This window comes from Mycteria americana, chromosome 2, assembly GCF_035582795.1.
Source record: "Mycteria americana isolate JAX WOST 10 ecotype Jacksonville Zoo and Gardens chromosome 2, USCA_MyAme_1.0, whole genome shotgun sequence".
Taxonomy (NCBI): Eukaryota; Metazoa; Chordata; class Aves; order Ciconiiformes; family Ciconiidae; genus Mycteria; species Mycteria americana.
Genome location: NC_134366.1, coordinates 6,775,038 through 6,790,093, shown reverse-complemented (window position 1 = coordinate 6,790,093; position 15,056 = coordinate 6,775,038). Strand labels below are relative to the sequence as shown.

The 15,056-nt window shown below is 39.4% G+C and overlaps 1 protein-coding gene across 1 annotated transcript in view; it reads right to left on the bottom strand.

The window, feature by feature from the left end:
• The window catches only part of LOC142406468 (sodium channel protein type 5 subunit alpha-like), a 36,296-nt gene that overhangs the window by 1,676 nt on the left and 19,564 nt on the right, over positions 1-15,056 (bottom strand). Inside the window, exons 17-26 of the mRNA XM_075495415.1 lie at positions 14,335-14,481; positions 13,102-13,222; positions 10,113-10,267; positions 9,281-9,454; positions 7,727-7,834; positions 5,729-6,007; positions 5,049-5,102; positions 2,933-3,074; positions 2,205-2,305; positions 1,513-1,783 (exon numbers count right to left, since the gene is read on the bottom strand). Coding sequence (XP_075351530.1) covers positions 1,513-1,783; positions 2,205-2,305; positions 2,933-3,074; positions 5,049-5,102; positions 5,729-6,007; positions 7,727-7,834; positions 9,281-9,454; positions 10,113-10,267; positions 13,102-13,222; positions 14,335-14,481 — 1,552 coding nt within the window. The remainder of the gene's footprint in view (positions 1-1,512; positions 1,784-2,204; positions 2,306-2,932; positions 3,075-5,048; positions 5,103-5,728; positions 6,008-7,726; positions 7,835-9,280; positions 9,455-10,112; positions 10,268-13,101; positions 13,223-14,334; positions 14,482-15,056) is intronic.

Here is a 15,056-nt window from a genome sequence, read left to right as displayed (position 1 = left end):
ATAGAAGTTCTGCATGCCACTCTACAATGGCTTTTAGTTCATTCAGGGACATAGCTACACGTGTCCTGGTTTCGGCTGGGATACAGTTAATTTTTCGTCCTAGTAGCTGGTATCGTGCTGTGTTTTGGATTTATTATGAGAATAATATTCGTAACACACTGATGTTTTAGTTGCTGCTAAGTAATGTTTACACTGGCCAAGGACTTTTCAGCTTCCCCTGCTCTGCCAGGCGCACAAGAAGCTGGGAGGGGGCACAGCCAGGACAGCTGACCCCAACTGCCCAAAGGGCTATTCCATACCATACGATGTCATGCTCAGTATATAAACCGGGGCCAGTTGGCCAGGGGGTAGCGATCGCTGCTCGGGGACGGGCTGGGCATCAGTCAACGGGTGGTGAGCAATTGCATTGTACATCACTTGTTTTGTACATGCTTTTATCATTATTATTATTATTATTTTCTCTTCCTCTGCTGTCCTATTGATCTGTCTTTATCTCAGCCCACAGGTTTTACTTTTTTTTTTCCAATTCTCTCCCCCATCCCACCGGGGTGTTGGGGGGAAGGGTGAGCGAGCGGCTGTGTGGTGCTTAGTTGCTGACTGGGTTAAAACCAGGACAACATGGATGTTATTTTATCTTTAGTTTGCATGGAAAAATGACAGATCTAGTAGCACTAGAAGAGGTTTGGCTTTTCTAAGTTTAGATGTTTTGGATACATTTTTCTGAATTTCCACTCCAGGAACTTAATTTCTCAAGGGAGAGCCATATTCTTACTGGAATCTTACCCAAAACAGAAGTCATACTAAAGAAACAAAATATTTTTCTTCCCCTAAGTGCCTTCTGCTATTTCAGCAGTACTGGCCCTAGGAATAACTAAATTGACAGAAAGCTCAAATTGGCAGAAAAGCTCTTTACCCCATTCTTCCATTGCAATCCCTTCAAATAAAAGCGAATACATTTGTGTTGTTCTTTTCTATCCTGTTACACTGTGTGAACCCTTGTTTTCAATCAGCTATGCCTGAGTTTCCAGAACCTGAATTCTATAGTCTATAATCTAATTCCAGTCTTCAAATTCTCTATATATTTCAATTCTCTGTTACAAACACAGATGACAAAACCCAGCAATTTTTATCTGATCAAAGATTTCTTAGTTGGCATTAAAACTGTAACGATGGAAATTATCACATAATGTTGTACTGGTATGATGGGTTATTCATTCTGTCTTTCAAACTAGGAAAAAACAATCTAAAGAACCATTATGAAAGATTTTACATAACACAGCTGCCTTTTTTTTAATACTTTTATTAAAAGACAATAGCAGAAATTTTTAAAAATCTTATTTCATATTATTTTAAAATAATCATGGTGGGTTTTTTAGTTCTTTTTCCTCAAGACTTTAAAGTATTATGATTTCCATTTCAATATCCATTTGCAGTTGATAAATTTTAACTATTTTTTTCTGATAAGAATAATAATTGATTTAGTAAAGAATTTGCCAGACCAATTTTACTTACCAATAAGTGACATGATCACAACAACTAAATCAAATATGTTCCAGGCATTTGAGAAATAGTACTGCCTCAGAGCCACCAATTTTAGTACACATTCTGTAGTAAAGATGGTAACGAAGAGTATATTGATTTTGTTAAGGACGTTAGTCTTCGTTTCACTTTGCTCATAGGTTTCCACCATCATGGTGATCATGTTAAGGCAGATGAGAACCATGATTACAACGTCAAAGGCCTGGCATGTTACAATGTCAAAAAGGAACCCTTGGTATCTGTTCTGGAGGAAAAAAATACATCTGGCATCAGTTATGAAAGTAGGGAATACTCATCTGTACATGTTTCCAACAGCTCCAATTTTTATGTTGCAAAGTCACTCAACTATAGTGAAGCTGGAGAAATTTGAGGAAGGCAGAATGCAAAAATGACATTAAAAATCCCTTCTCATCCTGAAGTTTAATCAGTTCCAAGGTGAATGTAAACCCCAACAATATTTCTGCAGAGGACTTAGTAAATATTTAACTTGTAAAATATTTCAGTGCAACTTTTCGGTATGGAATTGACTTTAGAGCACTGTCTGAGTATCAATGTAAAGACAGTATAAATAATTTATATGCAATATAGAAATATACACCCTTTTCAGTGAATTAAATTGCACTTTTGCAATGCATTTTCCTTTTGAAGAATTCAGACACTCTTACCAGTGGTCTTGGAGTGGGTTTTTGAGGTTTCTTGGATCCCAACTTTTTCATTGCATTGTAATATTTTTTCTGTTCTTCTGTCATAAAGATATCTTCCCCACCTAAGTATATAAAGAAATGTCACTGTTATTTGGTGATGAAGCAGCACTATTCTGGTTACAAAGTCTAAAATGCTGGAAACTAGCATTCCTTCCTTTTTCACATCTTGCTGGTACTAGCCCTTTCCATACTGTGTAACTGTGTCTAAAAATCCAGTGGCACAAACCACACATTCCCAGAGCAGAAGTCCTGGGGTGAAACCCAGCTAGCTCAGAAAGCGTGAAAACAAAGGACCTACTGAAAACCTGGACAGGAACAAATCTTTCCCTGGCTTCCCACATCCTGGCCTTGTTGAGTATCCAAAATACTTCTCAGAGCATCTGTACCAGACCACTTCCTAAATAACGAGTCTCCTGTTGTGCTCAGTTCCCAAAAAGGAGCAAAATTTTAAGGAGCTGGAGAGAATACGTCATGGCCTTTGATATGTGGGGAAAGAGCTGGGTGTTCAGGTTATAGGGGAAAAGAAAGGAAGAAGAAACTCAGCCTGGGTGCTACTTCTGCTAACTTAATTACTAATGTTCTTGTAAATGCCAATAGAAGTTTTAGATTCTATGTATAGCAAGGACCTTGTTCTCTAAAGATAGCATTGCTCGAGATATAGTAGGTGCCTGGGAGCACAACCAATATACTTATCTTTTTCTTTTGTTGGTTGAAGTTGTCAATAATAACACCAACAAAGAGATTCAGGGTAAAGAAAGATCCAAAGATGATGAAATTCACAAAGTAGAGATACATAAATAGACTGTGCTCCATTTGCGGCTGCTCATTTTTCTGCAAGAATGAGAAGCAACATGAAAAATGATCAATAACAACATGGGCTCAATTCAGAACAATCTTCCTGTTGCAGATCCTCTCACAAGTTGATTCCAGGAGGAACTAAGATTTACAGCCCTACTGCTAATTCTGACAAGATTGGTATAGCTTAAAACTACCAATAGCGCATAACACAAAATATTATATGTATACAACACTTTTGGAAGGGGAACAAGATGGTGGAAGAAAGTAGCATTCATACTGTGACTACTAGATGCATCAGAATTCTAGGACCTCGTAGAGACATTATCGCTCCGATGCCGACTACTATCCCTTTTGAAATTAAACATGAACCTATGAAATGAGACACCAAGCACAACACCTGAGACATAACTAACCAGAAAATACGGCTCAAAATAATAGGACTACAAAGTGTTTATACTATGACAGCTTGTTAATTTGATTTCTTTTACAATGTTTGTTTATGTAGTTTCTGGCTAAATCATTCCAGAACAGGATAATTTAATTCATACTGATATTGAATATATTTGCACTGAAAAACTTGTAGAGCAAAACTTAGTCTTCGACTAATGCTGAATGAGGTTTACTTTTATTTTAAATTTCTTTTTTTTTTCACAAAAGCTGATTGTTGTGGGGTTTTTTTCTTTTCAAACCTGACTTAAAAACCTACCATTTGCAATTGATTGAGGCCCTACTAAAGGCAATAGAAACAGTTACTGAATTGGACATTCTTGACATGATTTTCACAAGCATTTCAGAAGCATCAATTCAGCTTCTTCCAATAAGAATAGGAGCTGTAAATTGCTCAGTACTTGAAAAATCAAGAAAACTATTTAGAAGTCTAATTCCAAGCTCTTGCCATTAAAAATCTTGGCCTAGATATGTTTTTTTCTTCTTACCAAAAAACTTTTTCTATGGTTATTATGGATAAAAACAAAACCAGCACAAGAAAAATAGTTTTTCAAATTGAAACACAAAAAACCCCATTGAAACACAAAAACCCCCCGTTTTCATATATGGTTAATTTTTAAATTATTTGATTCCTTTGAACTCATGATCAAATTAAGATAGCCTCTTCATATCAAATTATTTGCCTCCAAAGACATGTTCTGTATAACATTGGATGAGACTTCCCAGGCTGCCCAGGGAAGTGGTTGAGTCGCCATCCCTGGAGGTATTTAAAGGACGTTTGGATGAGGTGCTTAGGGACATGGTGTAGTGGTGGTCTTGGTAGTGTTAGGTTTACGGTTGGACTCGATGATCTTAAAGGTCTTTTCCAACCTACACGATTCTGTGATTCTGTGATTCTGATAAGACAGCAAATGCGAGTGGCAATATAAACAGTAGGCAAACTACTACTAGTGATGCCTGACAATGTATTTTAAATGGTTGCTTAGCCACAATAGCTCGATTCTTGATTAAGTTTGGTTTTATGTTTTGAAGTGAACTTTAAACTATGTTACTGTAAAACATTCAGGTTTACTCCAAGCTTGAGTTTTGTAAAAGAAGATGTGTGAAGGTAGGTGCCTCCATGTGGGTGGGAACTCTCAATTCCCATGCTACCTGATGGACATCCAGTTATTAGTAGAGTCAATGTAGTATAAGGAGGTGCTCAGCTGAACAATATAGATATCCAGGGTGAGCTGAAATGCTCCACAGATCCCTCTGAGCATATTGACTAGATCTCCATTAGCCATAGACGGCGCTTGGAGGTCTCACATGGAGACCTTACACTATACATAACTGCATTTAGGTGGGTGGAGCTGGAGTTGAATCCCTCTCCCCATTACAACAGATAGCTTTAGGATACTATGAGTCATTTGGAGATGAAATGTTTACATCAGCTGATAAAAACAATTACTGGAAAAATTTAGCACAGACAAACAGCAGATGTAAAGGTGCAAAAATCATAACACTTTTGCAGAAAGCAGCAGCATTAACAAAAAATATAGTTTGAATATAGTGACTGACCTCTCGTGAATCTACTGCAGCATACATGATGTCCATCCAACCTTTAAATGTTGCCTAGAATGAGAGATTATGGAAAATGTGTTGAACTTTCAGAGTAAAAGTCTTCACACAATTTGCAATATCTGAATGACACTGGATGGAGTAAGAGCCTTTGGTATGGTGACACACAAAGCACCAGGCTCTGGCTTTAGGGACACTTGCCCCTGCTGTATGTGTGGCATTCTCAGCCTTATCAGGATGTGAAACCTTGCTAGGGTGGGACAGAGCACGTTGTCCTAGGATGCTGACAGAGCAAACCTTCATTAGCATGGTCTACTAAAGGCCTTACAACCCTCATGGCTGAACAAATCTGTATTTTGGCAGATTAGGTCAGTATTTGCCCCAGATTTCCTACTGAGATTGACTCCAGTTCTCAGGCTCATGAACCTGCTGGAGGCTGAAACAGCACTTGTCTACCAGATGCTTACTTTATCACCTGGAAAATCACAGCGGGGTCTAATTTGTCCCCCTTTTCCCATTTGTGTGTATGAACAGAACTGGTGTTTGAACAGCCAGCTACAAGGGAAGAGCAAGCTGTATGATACCACTCTTTTCCATCACCCACAGAGATGAGTTAGGAGCTGACCAGAGAGCAAGCCCATCTGGCATGGTGCTGGCTAGTGAAGGCAAGCAGCACTTACCACCTGAAGAAGAGCCAGGTAGCCAGAGCCAACATTATCAAAGTTGACTTTAACATTGACCCAGTATATTTTTCCTGTGTTATTATACTTTCTACAGTCTGTTATGTCATTGATCGAACTATTTAATTCTGAATCTTCTTCTGTCAGATTGACACATTTCCCAAACTTCCCAGCAAAGAGGTTCACTCCCATGATGCTAAAGATGAGCCAGAAGATGAGGCAGACGAGCAGAACATTCATGATGGAAGGGATGGCTCCCACGAGGGCATTGACAACCACCTTGGATGAAATGGGAGAGGAAAAATACACTTAAACAAAGATGGGCTCAAGTATTTGCTCAGTGCAATAAGCAGTCGCTTAGGCATCTCAGCAAACAGAAACGTAATGTTTTCCATGTAAATACAAGTCACAGCTGGCATGGGTACCTTGAACAAAGATTCAAAGGTCCATAGTATCTCTTAGGCTTTCAAGGGAATAGTTGATACTTTTTGGGCTGCTGTGAGCCACTACCACATAAGTATACTACAGTGTGAGTCCATCCTCTTTTGATGACTTTCCCTTGGTTTTGGAGTGGCGGATATTTCGTTTGTTTTAAATTTTTATAACATAAAATTTTTGAAGTATTCATCCATAAGTACTAGTGCAGAGGACTGTATTATTAAGACTGTAGAAAGCAGTTTTTAAAAGCATCAGTAATAACTCTCACTAGTATTTTGCTAGATCTATTATTTTTAGCGGATGATGATCGCGTTTGGGGTCTATAACCATGAGCTAGGTACTTTTCCTGTGCTAGGTGCTGTATAATCACAGAAAATGTCCATGTAGGTTTTAAGCACATGCTAAGACGTAACAGATTGCTTCATAAAATGGGGCAGTGTAAGGAAACAATGAGACTGTATCTTTGAGTTCGACAGTGAAGGCAATGAACTCAGCAGTCAGGTAGCAAAGAACAACTTGAGGGACCAGAAGAAAAATGAAAAAGCTTTGTGAGGGTTTTTAGACACCATGTCACATACATTCTGCATAGCAAGACAGAAAGTATGATGGTACCTGTTTCAAAATTGACTCCAGAAATGGAAATTTTGATACATTCTGTTAATTAATTTAATGCAATTTCTCTCTGCCTTCACAGTGACAAGATTTCAATCAGAGAGCTTTCAGTCTCACTTCCAGAAGATATCCAAAAGCAATCTATATCATCTCAGCTGCATTGAAGCCACGTTCCCATGTAAACGTGTGACAGTGATGCTCTACGTATTTCTATCATCCATTTTCACATGCCAGAGTATATTCCGTAGACCAGACTTTTGCCCAAATACTACTGTGGTTGTCACACTTTCACACTGCAGTGTACGGATGCGTTTTGCACATGGCTGAGGGAATCTTTCTCTGCATTTGCACAATGGTAGATTTGTAATTAAATGTAATTAATGTCCAGCAGCATCACATGGTACCAGGTGCTCCTTTGATGGAAACAGGCAGCAAATATTCTACAGACAAACGCTCCTGCTTTTTGAAAGAATAAGTCTATTTGGAACAATAATTTGAGCAAAGTACCTCTTAATAGTCTAAAGTTTTTGTAAATCAATCCAGTAAAAACTTGCAGAACGGAGGTGATTCTTTCCTCTGAATTAGCTTGCCATCAGACTTCAAAAATGAGAATTGTGCTCACAGTTCTTATTCTCTATTGTATTTTTTACTATCTCGGCAAGACAGGAACACAAGAATGACTGAGCAGCAATGGAACAAAGTTCTGCCTAGTCTAGCTTTAGTTTCAATGGCACTTAGGATCGATCACTCAAAGAAAGTCTATAAGGAGCAGCCAAGTACCGAGGAGCGCAGCAAAGGTGCCTTCTAAAGGAAATGAAAAAAATAATTTTATAGGTCCTAAACTCGACTTGGGGTAGACATGTGAACTTCATAAAGACACAGTCATGAGTTACGAACCTGTTACGTGCTTATTAGTACTGACAGGCTTTAATTTGTATTCAGTCTTACCCTCATCCCTTCAAATCGTGACAATGCTCTTAAGGGTCTCAGAGCTCGGAGAGTCCTAAGAGATTTCACATGGCCAAATGAACTGCCAAAGAGGTTTATTAAAGACACCTGAGTGGGAAGACAAAAGAAAGTATTAGCAATGTCCTGGTATCTGTTTCTTTTACTTCTGTGTAAAAAAAAAAGAAAATCTCCCCATATTTTCCGTGCCCAGAGTGCAATAGCCTGAAACCATCATTAAAGGAGGTAAGAGTACTCTCTTAGCTTCGCATCCAGAAAACAGTCAGTGATTCTGCTACTGCATCCTGCGTCAGGACCTGCGTAGAAATGCCAAAGGCAAAACTGTGGTGGGTTGACCCTGGCTGGATGTCAGGTGCCCACCAAAGCTGCTCCACCACTCCCCTCCTCAGCTGGAGAGGGGGAGAAAATATAACGAAAGGCTTGTGGGTCGAGATAAGGACAGGGAGATCACTCACCAATTGCTGTCACGGGCAAAACAGACTTGACTTCAGGAAATTAGTTTGATTTATTACCAATCAAATCAGAGTAGGATAATGAGAAATAAAAGCAAATCTTAAAACACCTTCCCCCACCCCTCCCTTCTTCCTGGGCTTAACTTCATTCCTGAGTTCTCTACCTCCTCCCCCCCAGCAGTGCAGGGGGACGGGGAATGGGGGTTGTGGTCAGTTCATCACACGTTGTCTCTGCCGCTCCTTCCTCCTCAGGGGAGGACTCCTCACACTCTTCCCCTGCTCCAGCGTGGGGTCCCTCCCACCAGAGACAGTCCTCCATGAACTTCTCCCAAGTGAGTCCTTCCCACAGGCTGCAGTTCTTCACGAACTGCTCCAGTATGGGTCCCTTCCATGGGGTGCAGTCCTTTAGGAGCAGACTGCTCCAGTGTGGGTCCCCCACGGGGTCACAAGTCCTGCCAGCAAACCTGCTCCAGCATGGGCTCCTCTGTCCACGGGGCCACATATCCTGCCAGGACCCTGCTCCAGCGTGGGCTTCCCACAGGGTCACAGCCTCCTTTGGGCATCCACCTGCTCTGGAATGGAGTCCTCCATGGGCTGCAGGTGGATATCTGCTCCACCGTTAACCTCCACACCTGCAGGTGGATATCTGCTCCACCGTAACCTCCATGGGCTGCAGGTGGGTATCTGCTCCACCGTTAACCTCCATGGGCTGCAGGAGGACAGCCTGCCTCACCATGGTCTTCACCGTGGGCTGCAGGGGAGTCTCTGCTCTGGTGCCTGGAGCACCTCCTCCCCTCCTTCTTCACTGACCTGGGTGTCTGCGGAGCTGTTTCTCTCACATATTTTCACTCCTCTCTCCAGCTGCAATTGCGCAGTTCCCCCCCCCTTCTTAAATCTGTTATCCCAGAGGTGCTACCACCGTCACTGATGGGCTCAGCCTTGGCCAGCAGCGGGGCTGTCTTGGACCCAGTTAGGATTGACTCTATTGGACACAGGGGAAGCTTCTAGCAGCTTCTCACAGAAGCCACCCCTGTAAACCCCCGCTACCAAAACCTTGACACGGAAACCCAATGCATTAACTTACGTCTACAATAAGGAAGTCCAGCCAACACCAGGCATTGGTGAAATACTTCTTGAAGCCATAAGCCACCCATTTCAGGAGCATCTCCAGTACAAAGATGAAAGTGAACATTTTGTCAAGAAATGCCAACATAATTTTAATGCTTTTTTTCTCATTTATATGGATGTCTTCAAATGCCTGAAATCATAATGTATAGATAAATGGCAAAAGTCAGAGATGAGTTTTATAAAATGAAAGTCTAGCATCATTAAGGCCCCTTTGTCTTTCAACATGTGTTTTACACAGGTCTAAACCCCATCTTTTACTCAAATCTATGTCAGCTGATAAACTTGTAATTTTCTCTGTCCCTTCTCTTTCTTTTTCTCTATCTAGTACACTCCTGTGGACACACACATCATACCTGCTGGGAACCTAGGAGGAAAGTATAAACTTCTTGAAATGAATTTCTAAAAATATATTTTCAAGAGAACCAAGTGCTATTTTTTCCAAGTATTAGAGTAATTTATTTGTTTTAATGACATTAAAAAAAATTTCACAACTGTGAAATAACTTCCAGAGAAAGACAGAAAAATCCAGTATACAGCCAGAATAGAAACAGCTTCTGAGTATTATATATTTTTAGCATTGTTCACTCTCTTTCATAATCTTTAATAATATGAATAATAAATTTGCAGTAATTGCCACAGTGAATAAATGACTGCTATGTGAAGCCTCTTCTTTTTTCTCCTGATGAGTTCAAAGATATTCACTGTTTTCTGCTAAAAACAACTTCTCTGGGTGCAAATTAAAGCTAAAAATGCTTCTAAATAAATACATGAAATTGTGCTACACTAACCAGGGCTCCACTGCTCAGAAGAATCATGAATATAATAAAGGATTCAAACCAGGAGTGTTCAACAATCTGGTAGCAGGTTTTTCTCAGATTCCACCATGTTTCTCCTCCAAACTTTTTGGCACTACCCACATAGCAACGAAAGTATCGAACACAACCTGAAAGTGAGAGACAGCAATGAATGTATGTAACGAATGTACATGCATGTGAAGGGTTGCTCAAGAAAATTCTTGCAGCAGGAGAAACTCCATGGTCACCTGAACTGCATCATTGTTGGCTCTTTGTCATGTTTTGCCATGGGGAAAAAAAAAAAAGGAAACATCTAATTTTGTTTCCCTTGTAACTCCTATTTATATACATATAAAGTAGGTGGAGCCCCTTTAGACATCTTTCCACTTTTCAAGATATTCCTGAGACACTGGACATGCTTTCAGTGACCTGCTCTTTGGGCACACAAAAATTCAGGGCCATGGGAAGAGTTTTGATGTTACAAAAGCCTTTCTCAGTTTCTGCACACTGTTTGGAAAGCAGGGACAAGATACCCCGGAACGTAAAGACATGTAGATGTGGTGCTGAGGGACACGGTTCAGTGGTGGACTTGGCAGTGGTAGGTTAACAGCTGAACATGATGATCTTAAAGGTCTTTTCCAACCTAAACAATTCTATGGTTCTATGAAAAGGCTTGGAGACAGAGCAGGTAAACAGTTGCCTTCAATATTGCAGCATTATACCCTGCTTTGCAAGGTCTATTCATTTATTTATTTGCTTCTGAATGTATGGAGTGACTGATTTTATATCATATAACCTGCAAGAATGTATCATATTCTAGCTGACATATAGGCTCCATAAAAGGAGACATCTCCTTTCAAGCTCAGCAAATTACTTCTTATAACAGGCAATGACGCCAGGGCCACCTAACCTTTCCTGACCACCCCATTACAAAATCCTGGGTTTGATTACTTATTAATTTTGCCAAGAATTAACTCACTTTGGCCAACACTTTCCTTGCTCTGTGCTCTATGCTAATTCATCTTCTCATTACAGCAAAAAAATATCAGTCAGAAGGCTTCTGTCATTTCTAAGCATGAAAAAAATAATGTATGTATGTGTCATATATATATGATACCTTATACACATGTGATATAATATCATGTATATATTATATATATATAAAATGGGATATAATATATGCAAAAAATTCTGATCATCTTTCTTTCAGTAATGCCAGTGTCCCCAGTAACGCGGATCTGGGATTTGCGATGCGGCAGGGAATGGCACTTGCACAAGATAGGAACTTTTTTGTTCAGAAATCTTAGGCACAGATTTGCTGCACCTTCAGTTGAGTTCTCTAAGGGTTTGGCCACAGCAGGTGCACTCCAGCCTAGGACTACAGAGCACAAACCAAGACATTTCACATTTCTTTTCTGGAGCAGGGAAAGAAAATTCTTTATTTCTTTTGTTCTAACGGCTGTACTGGCAAAAAATGCCATTGATAAAGTAGTTTTGAAAAAAACCTGTAGGTCAGAAATCTGACATATATATTATTAATGTAATAATTGTGGTTTTATTCTGGAGAAAGCAAACTGCAGTGTAGGTACAGTGGATCTCTCTCAGGATTTGTGATATATAACATAACAGTAAAAAAATATATATATTTTATTACTACACAGACAATACTTTGCATTCAGGCACAACACCTCTCTAGCTTCAAATAATTTCTTCATGCTTCACTGTTATTGATTCAGTCCTAAAACTGCATTAGAAATTTCATTGACCCAAAAAGGGCACAGGAAAAAAAAAAAAAAAGGCCAGCTTAGCAGAACAAGGCAAGGAGGGGATGGGAGTAATTATAGCCAGATGTGATTTATCCATGTTCTCATCAGATAAAATATCCAGGAAGAGGTGCTTGAATGGGAAGGCAGTGATGAGAGAAAGGATCTGGCTTTGGGAGCGGAGGAGGAAGGCAAGCTGAGAGCTGTGGGACCTGCTGCTCGGCTCCACCTATGCAAGGCTGGAGAAGTCCCTCCTGTTCATTTTGCAATACAGGGAAGTTTGAATTGGCAGAAAACAACTGAATCAAAGAAAACTCGGGGAATGGGTAGAAATGGTGGTGGTCAGCCAGGCTGACTGCGTAAGCAAAGAGCAAATTGGAGCACCAGGAATAATTTTGCCACAGTTATAATTCATGTAACATAACACACTTGGAAGGAACAAGCCTATAAACTCATTTGATGTAGTTTGTTCTCTCACAACTAATACTGAGAGTGCAGTGATTACCCCAGCTGTCAGTAGTGACAGTTACTTGAGAAAAATCTCAAGAGCTATTTCTTTGCATCTTATGAAAACCACATGTTGTTACACATGTTTGGGTAGGAAGTATTCATAAAAGTACTCAACGCATCCCGTAACTACTTGTAAAGCTAGATGTTGTCCGATGAGTTGAGAAGGGATTCCCAGATTATCACCCGATAGAAATTCAGCTTCATCCTAGCAGTTTCTCTCTGTTTATTTCACTCCTTTATTTGTTAAGAGATTGTTCTTTAAATGCTATTCAAGGCATAAACATTTACACTGTTGCAAAGTATTAACAAATCGGATGTGCCAAGTGCCTTGTTCCAGTGGCCGTTGTCAGGCGAGATCTGATCCCATACACTTCTCTTATGTTAATCCCCAAAAGTGACTTGGATGCTGTCCAACAGAGTGAAATTCATCTCACTTCACTATAATAATCTCATTTTTTGGGGTTGGGTTCTATGCCATTGCCCAGGTCCCCGTTAGAAGCAATTGGCTTTAAAGGTAAGGGGGTTTATTTTTCAGGTGCCATGATCTCTCTTTTGACTAGACAGAGGCAATGATTTGGACTATTTATCTGATTTCCAGATAACTAAAATTAACTGAAAATAATCTCATCCTATTGGCTCAGCATCACTAGAGAAACAAGTCTGGCCTTGACTCTTCTCACTTCCCAGCAGTGAAACTATGAAAGCCTTACCTTCTGGAAAACATTTTTCTGGAGTCTTGAAGTCTTCAGCAAACTCTGGAATTTGCCTCAAAAGATCTTCAGGATTTGTCAGATCCACTGTGCTGCCTTCAGAAGAGCTGACACTGCCAAACTACCGAGCGAAATAAGATCAGGTATTGATTCTTTCTACATTCTCCAAATGAGTAAGTTCATCCATGAACAAATAACATTCAAAATTAAAACTTGGCTATGTACTAATATTTCAAGTGGTGTTGGTGATGGAACAAACTTTGTGATTTTAAGAGTATGTGAGTTTAGAAGTACCAATAGATGCGTTCAAATAGGGGCCAAAGCTATGTAATTACAATATCTATCTACACGAACCAGATTTAACTGCCTAATAAGCTGGTAAATTGAAGAGCTTTTAAATTGCTTATCAGTATATGTAGTCCTCAAAGCAAAATAAACTACTTGGGTTAAAACCATGAAATCATAGGAAAATGCATTCAGACAGGAGAACCAGATATATTTATCTGGTATTGTATCAGGAACTGAAACACCCATGACAGTATTTAGGAAGTAGAAATTGGAATCGTATCATATATTCTCCAGTTACAAAGCTTTTCGCTATCCCATCACACCATATAAAACATACGATGAGTCAGCAGTTTATTACAAATTACTTACTCTATGTTTTTGTTCTTTTATGTTTGTGCAGTGCTTTGTTACTTTTTTAATATATCATTTATTCAAAATTATTCTAAAAATATTTTTAATTAATAACTGCAATCTTTAATGTCATGGTGAGGAACTCATTTAAAGTATTACGTTTCTTGAAACCGAATACTTAGGACACAGGCAGACATGCTGGAATTTCCTACTTGGAAGCATATCTCTCTTTTAATGCCTTTTCTTTTTTTTCTTCCTCTCCTTTTCTTGTGGACTCAGATTTCAATAAATGGAAAGTAGCAGAGAGAATTTTGTAAATTATTTATTTGAATCAAATTATTTTGTAGTTTTTCCATTTCTAAACACTCTCTTTCCTATACAGACATTTTTCTTAAAAATCAATACCTAGAAAGCCAGCACAGCTTCGATTTCATTTACAGAATTCCAGCTCCGTCATTAACCAGCCAGAGCAGCTACTGCGAGCTCAGAGCTGCTGCTGCCGGTAAACTCCACTCCAGCAAATCCTTGAACAGAAACGTACCTGTGCTTGACCAGTATCGGAAAGTCAATGCCATAGAAAAAAAAAATTGTTACCTCTTTTTGTTCTGGTGATGACGGTTCAACCTTCCTATCCTTTCCTAGGTAAAGCGCACTGAATTCTTCAGAGGAAAATACCGATCCTTTACTCCAGCTGCCTGAATTTTTCCCTCTTTCTCCCCTTTGCCTCAGGTGATTTTCATCCTGAAAATAATCTGCACATTAGAGGGGGTTTCTTTCCCCTTTTCAGGGGGTGGACAAATTGGAAGGGAAAGAAAGATATGCGTTTCATTTTAAGTGGGGCTCTCCAGAGCAAAGTCATAAGATATGATCATTTTGAGTCTCTGATTTTACCTAAGGATAGAGAAAGGGAAATTTTAGCCAATGGACATGCAGCAAACTAAAGAATTAGTATTTCAGTGAATTAGCCAAAAGGTAAGTGAGAATTTTTGCATAGGGATTGAGATGGAAACTTAAGGTGGGAAATCTTGAGACCAGAATGGCAGTCTTCTCTGGTTAAAACAGAACTGAAACATTCAGAGAAAACAGTGGAATAGGATAATATATACTATCATATAAGAAACATGACCTTAATAGAGCTACCCCTACATTGTCCTAATAATTACTATATACTACACACAGCAAGGACAAATACAAAGAATGGACCAGAGCTATAAATTCATATTCTGAGTCCACGATAATGTTCTTTAGGCAGAACATACTTTTTTTCCTCTCTCATGTAAATAATGTCAAAATAGTTGGCAATATTTACGTAATTT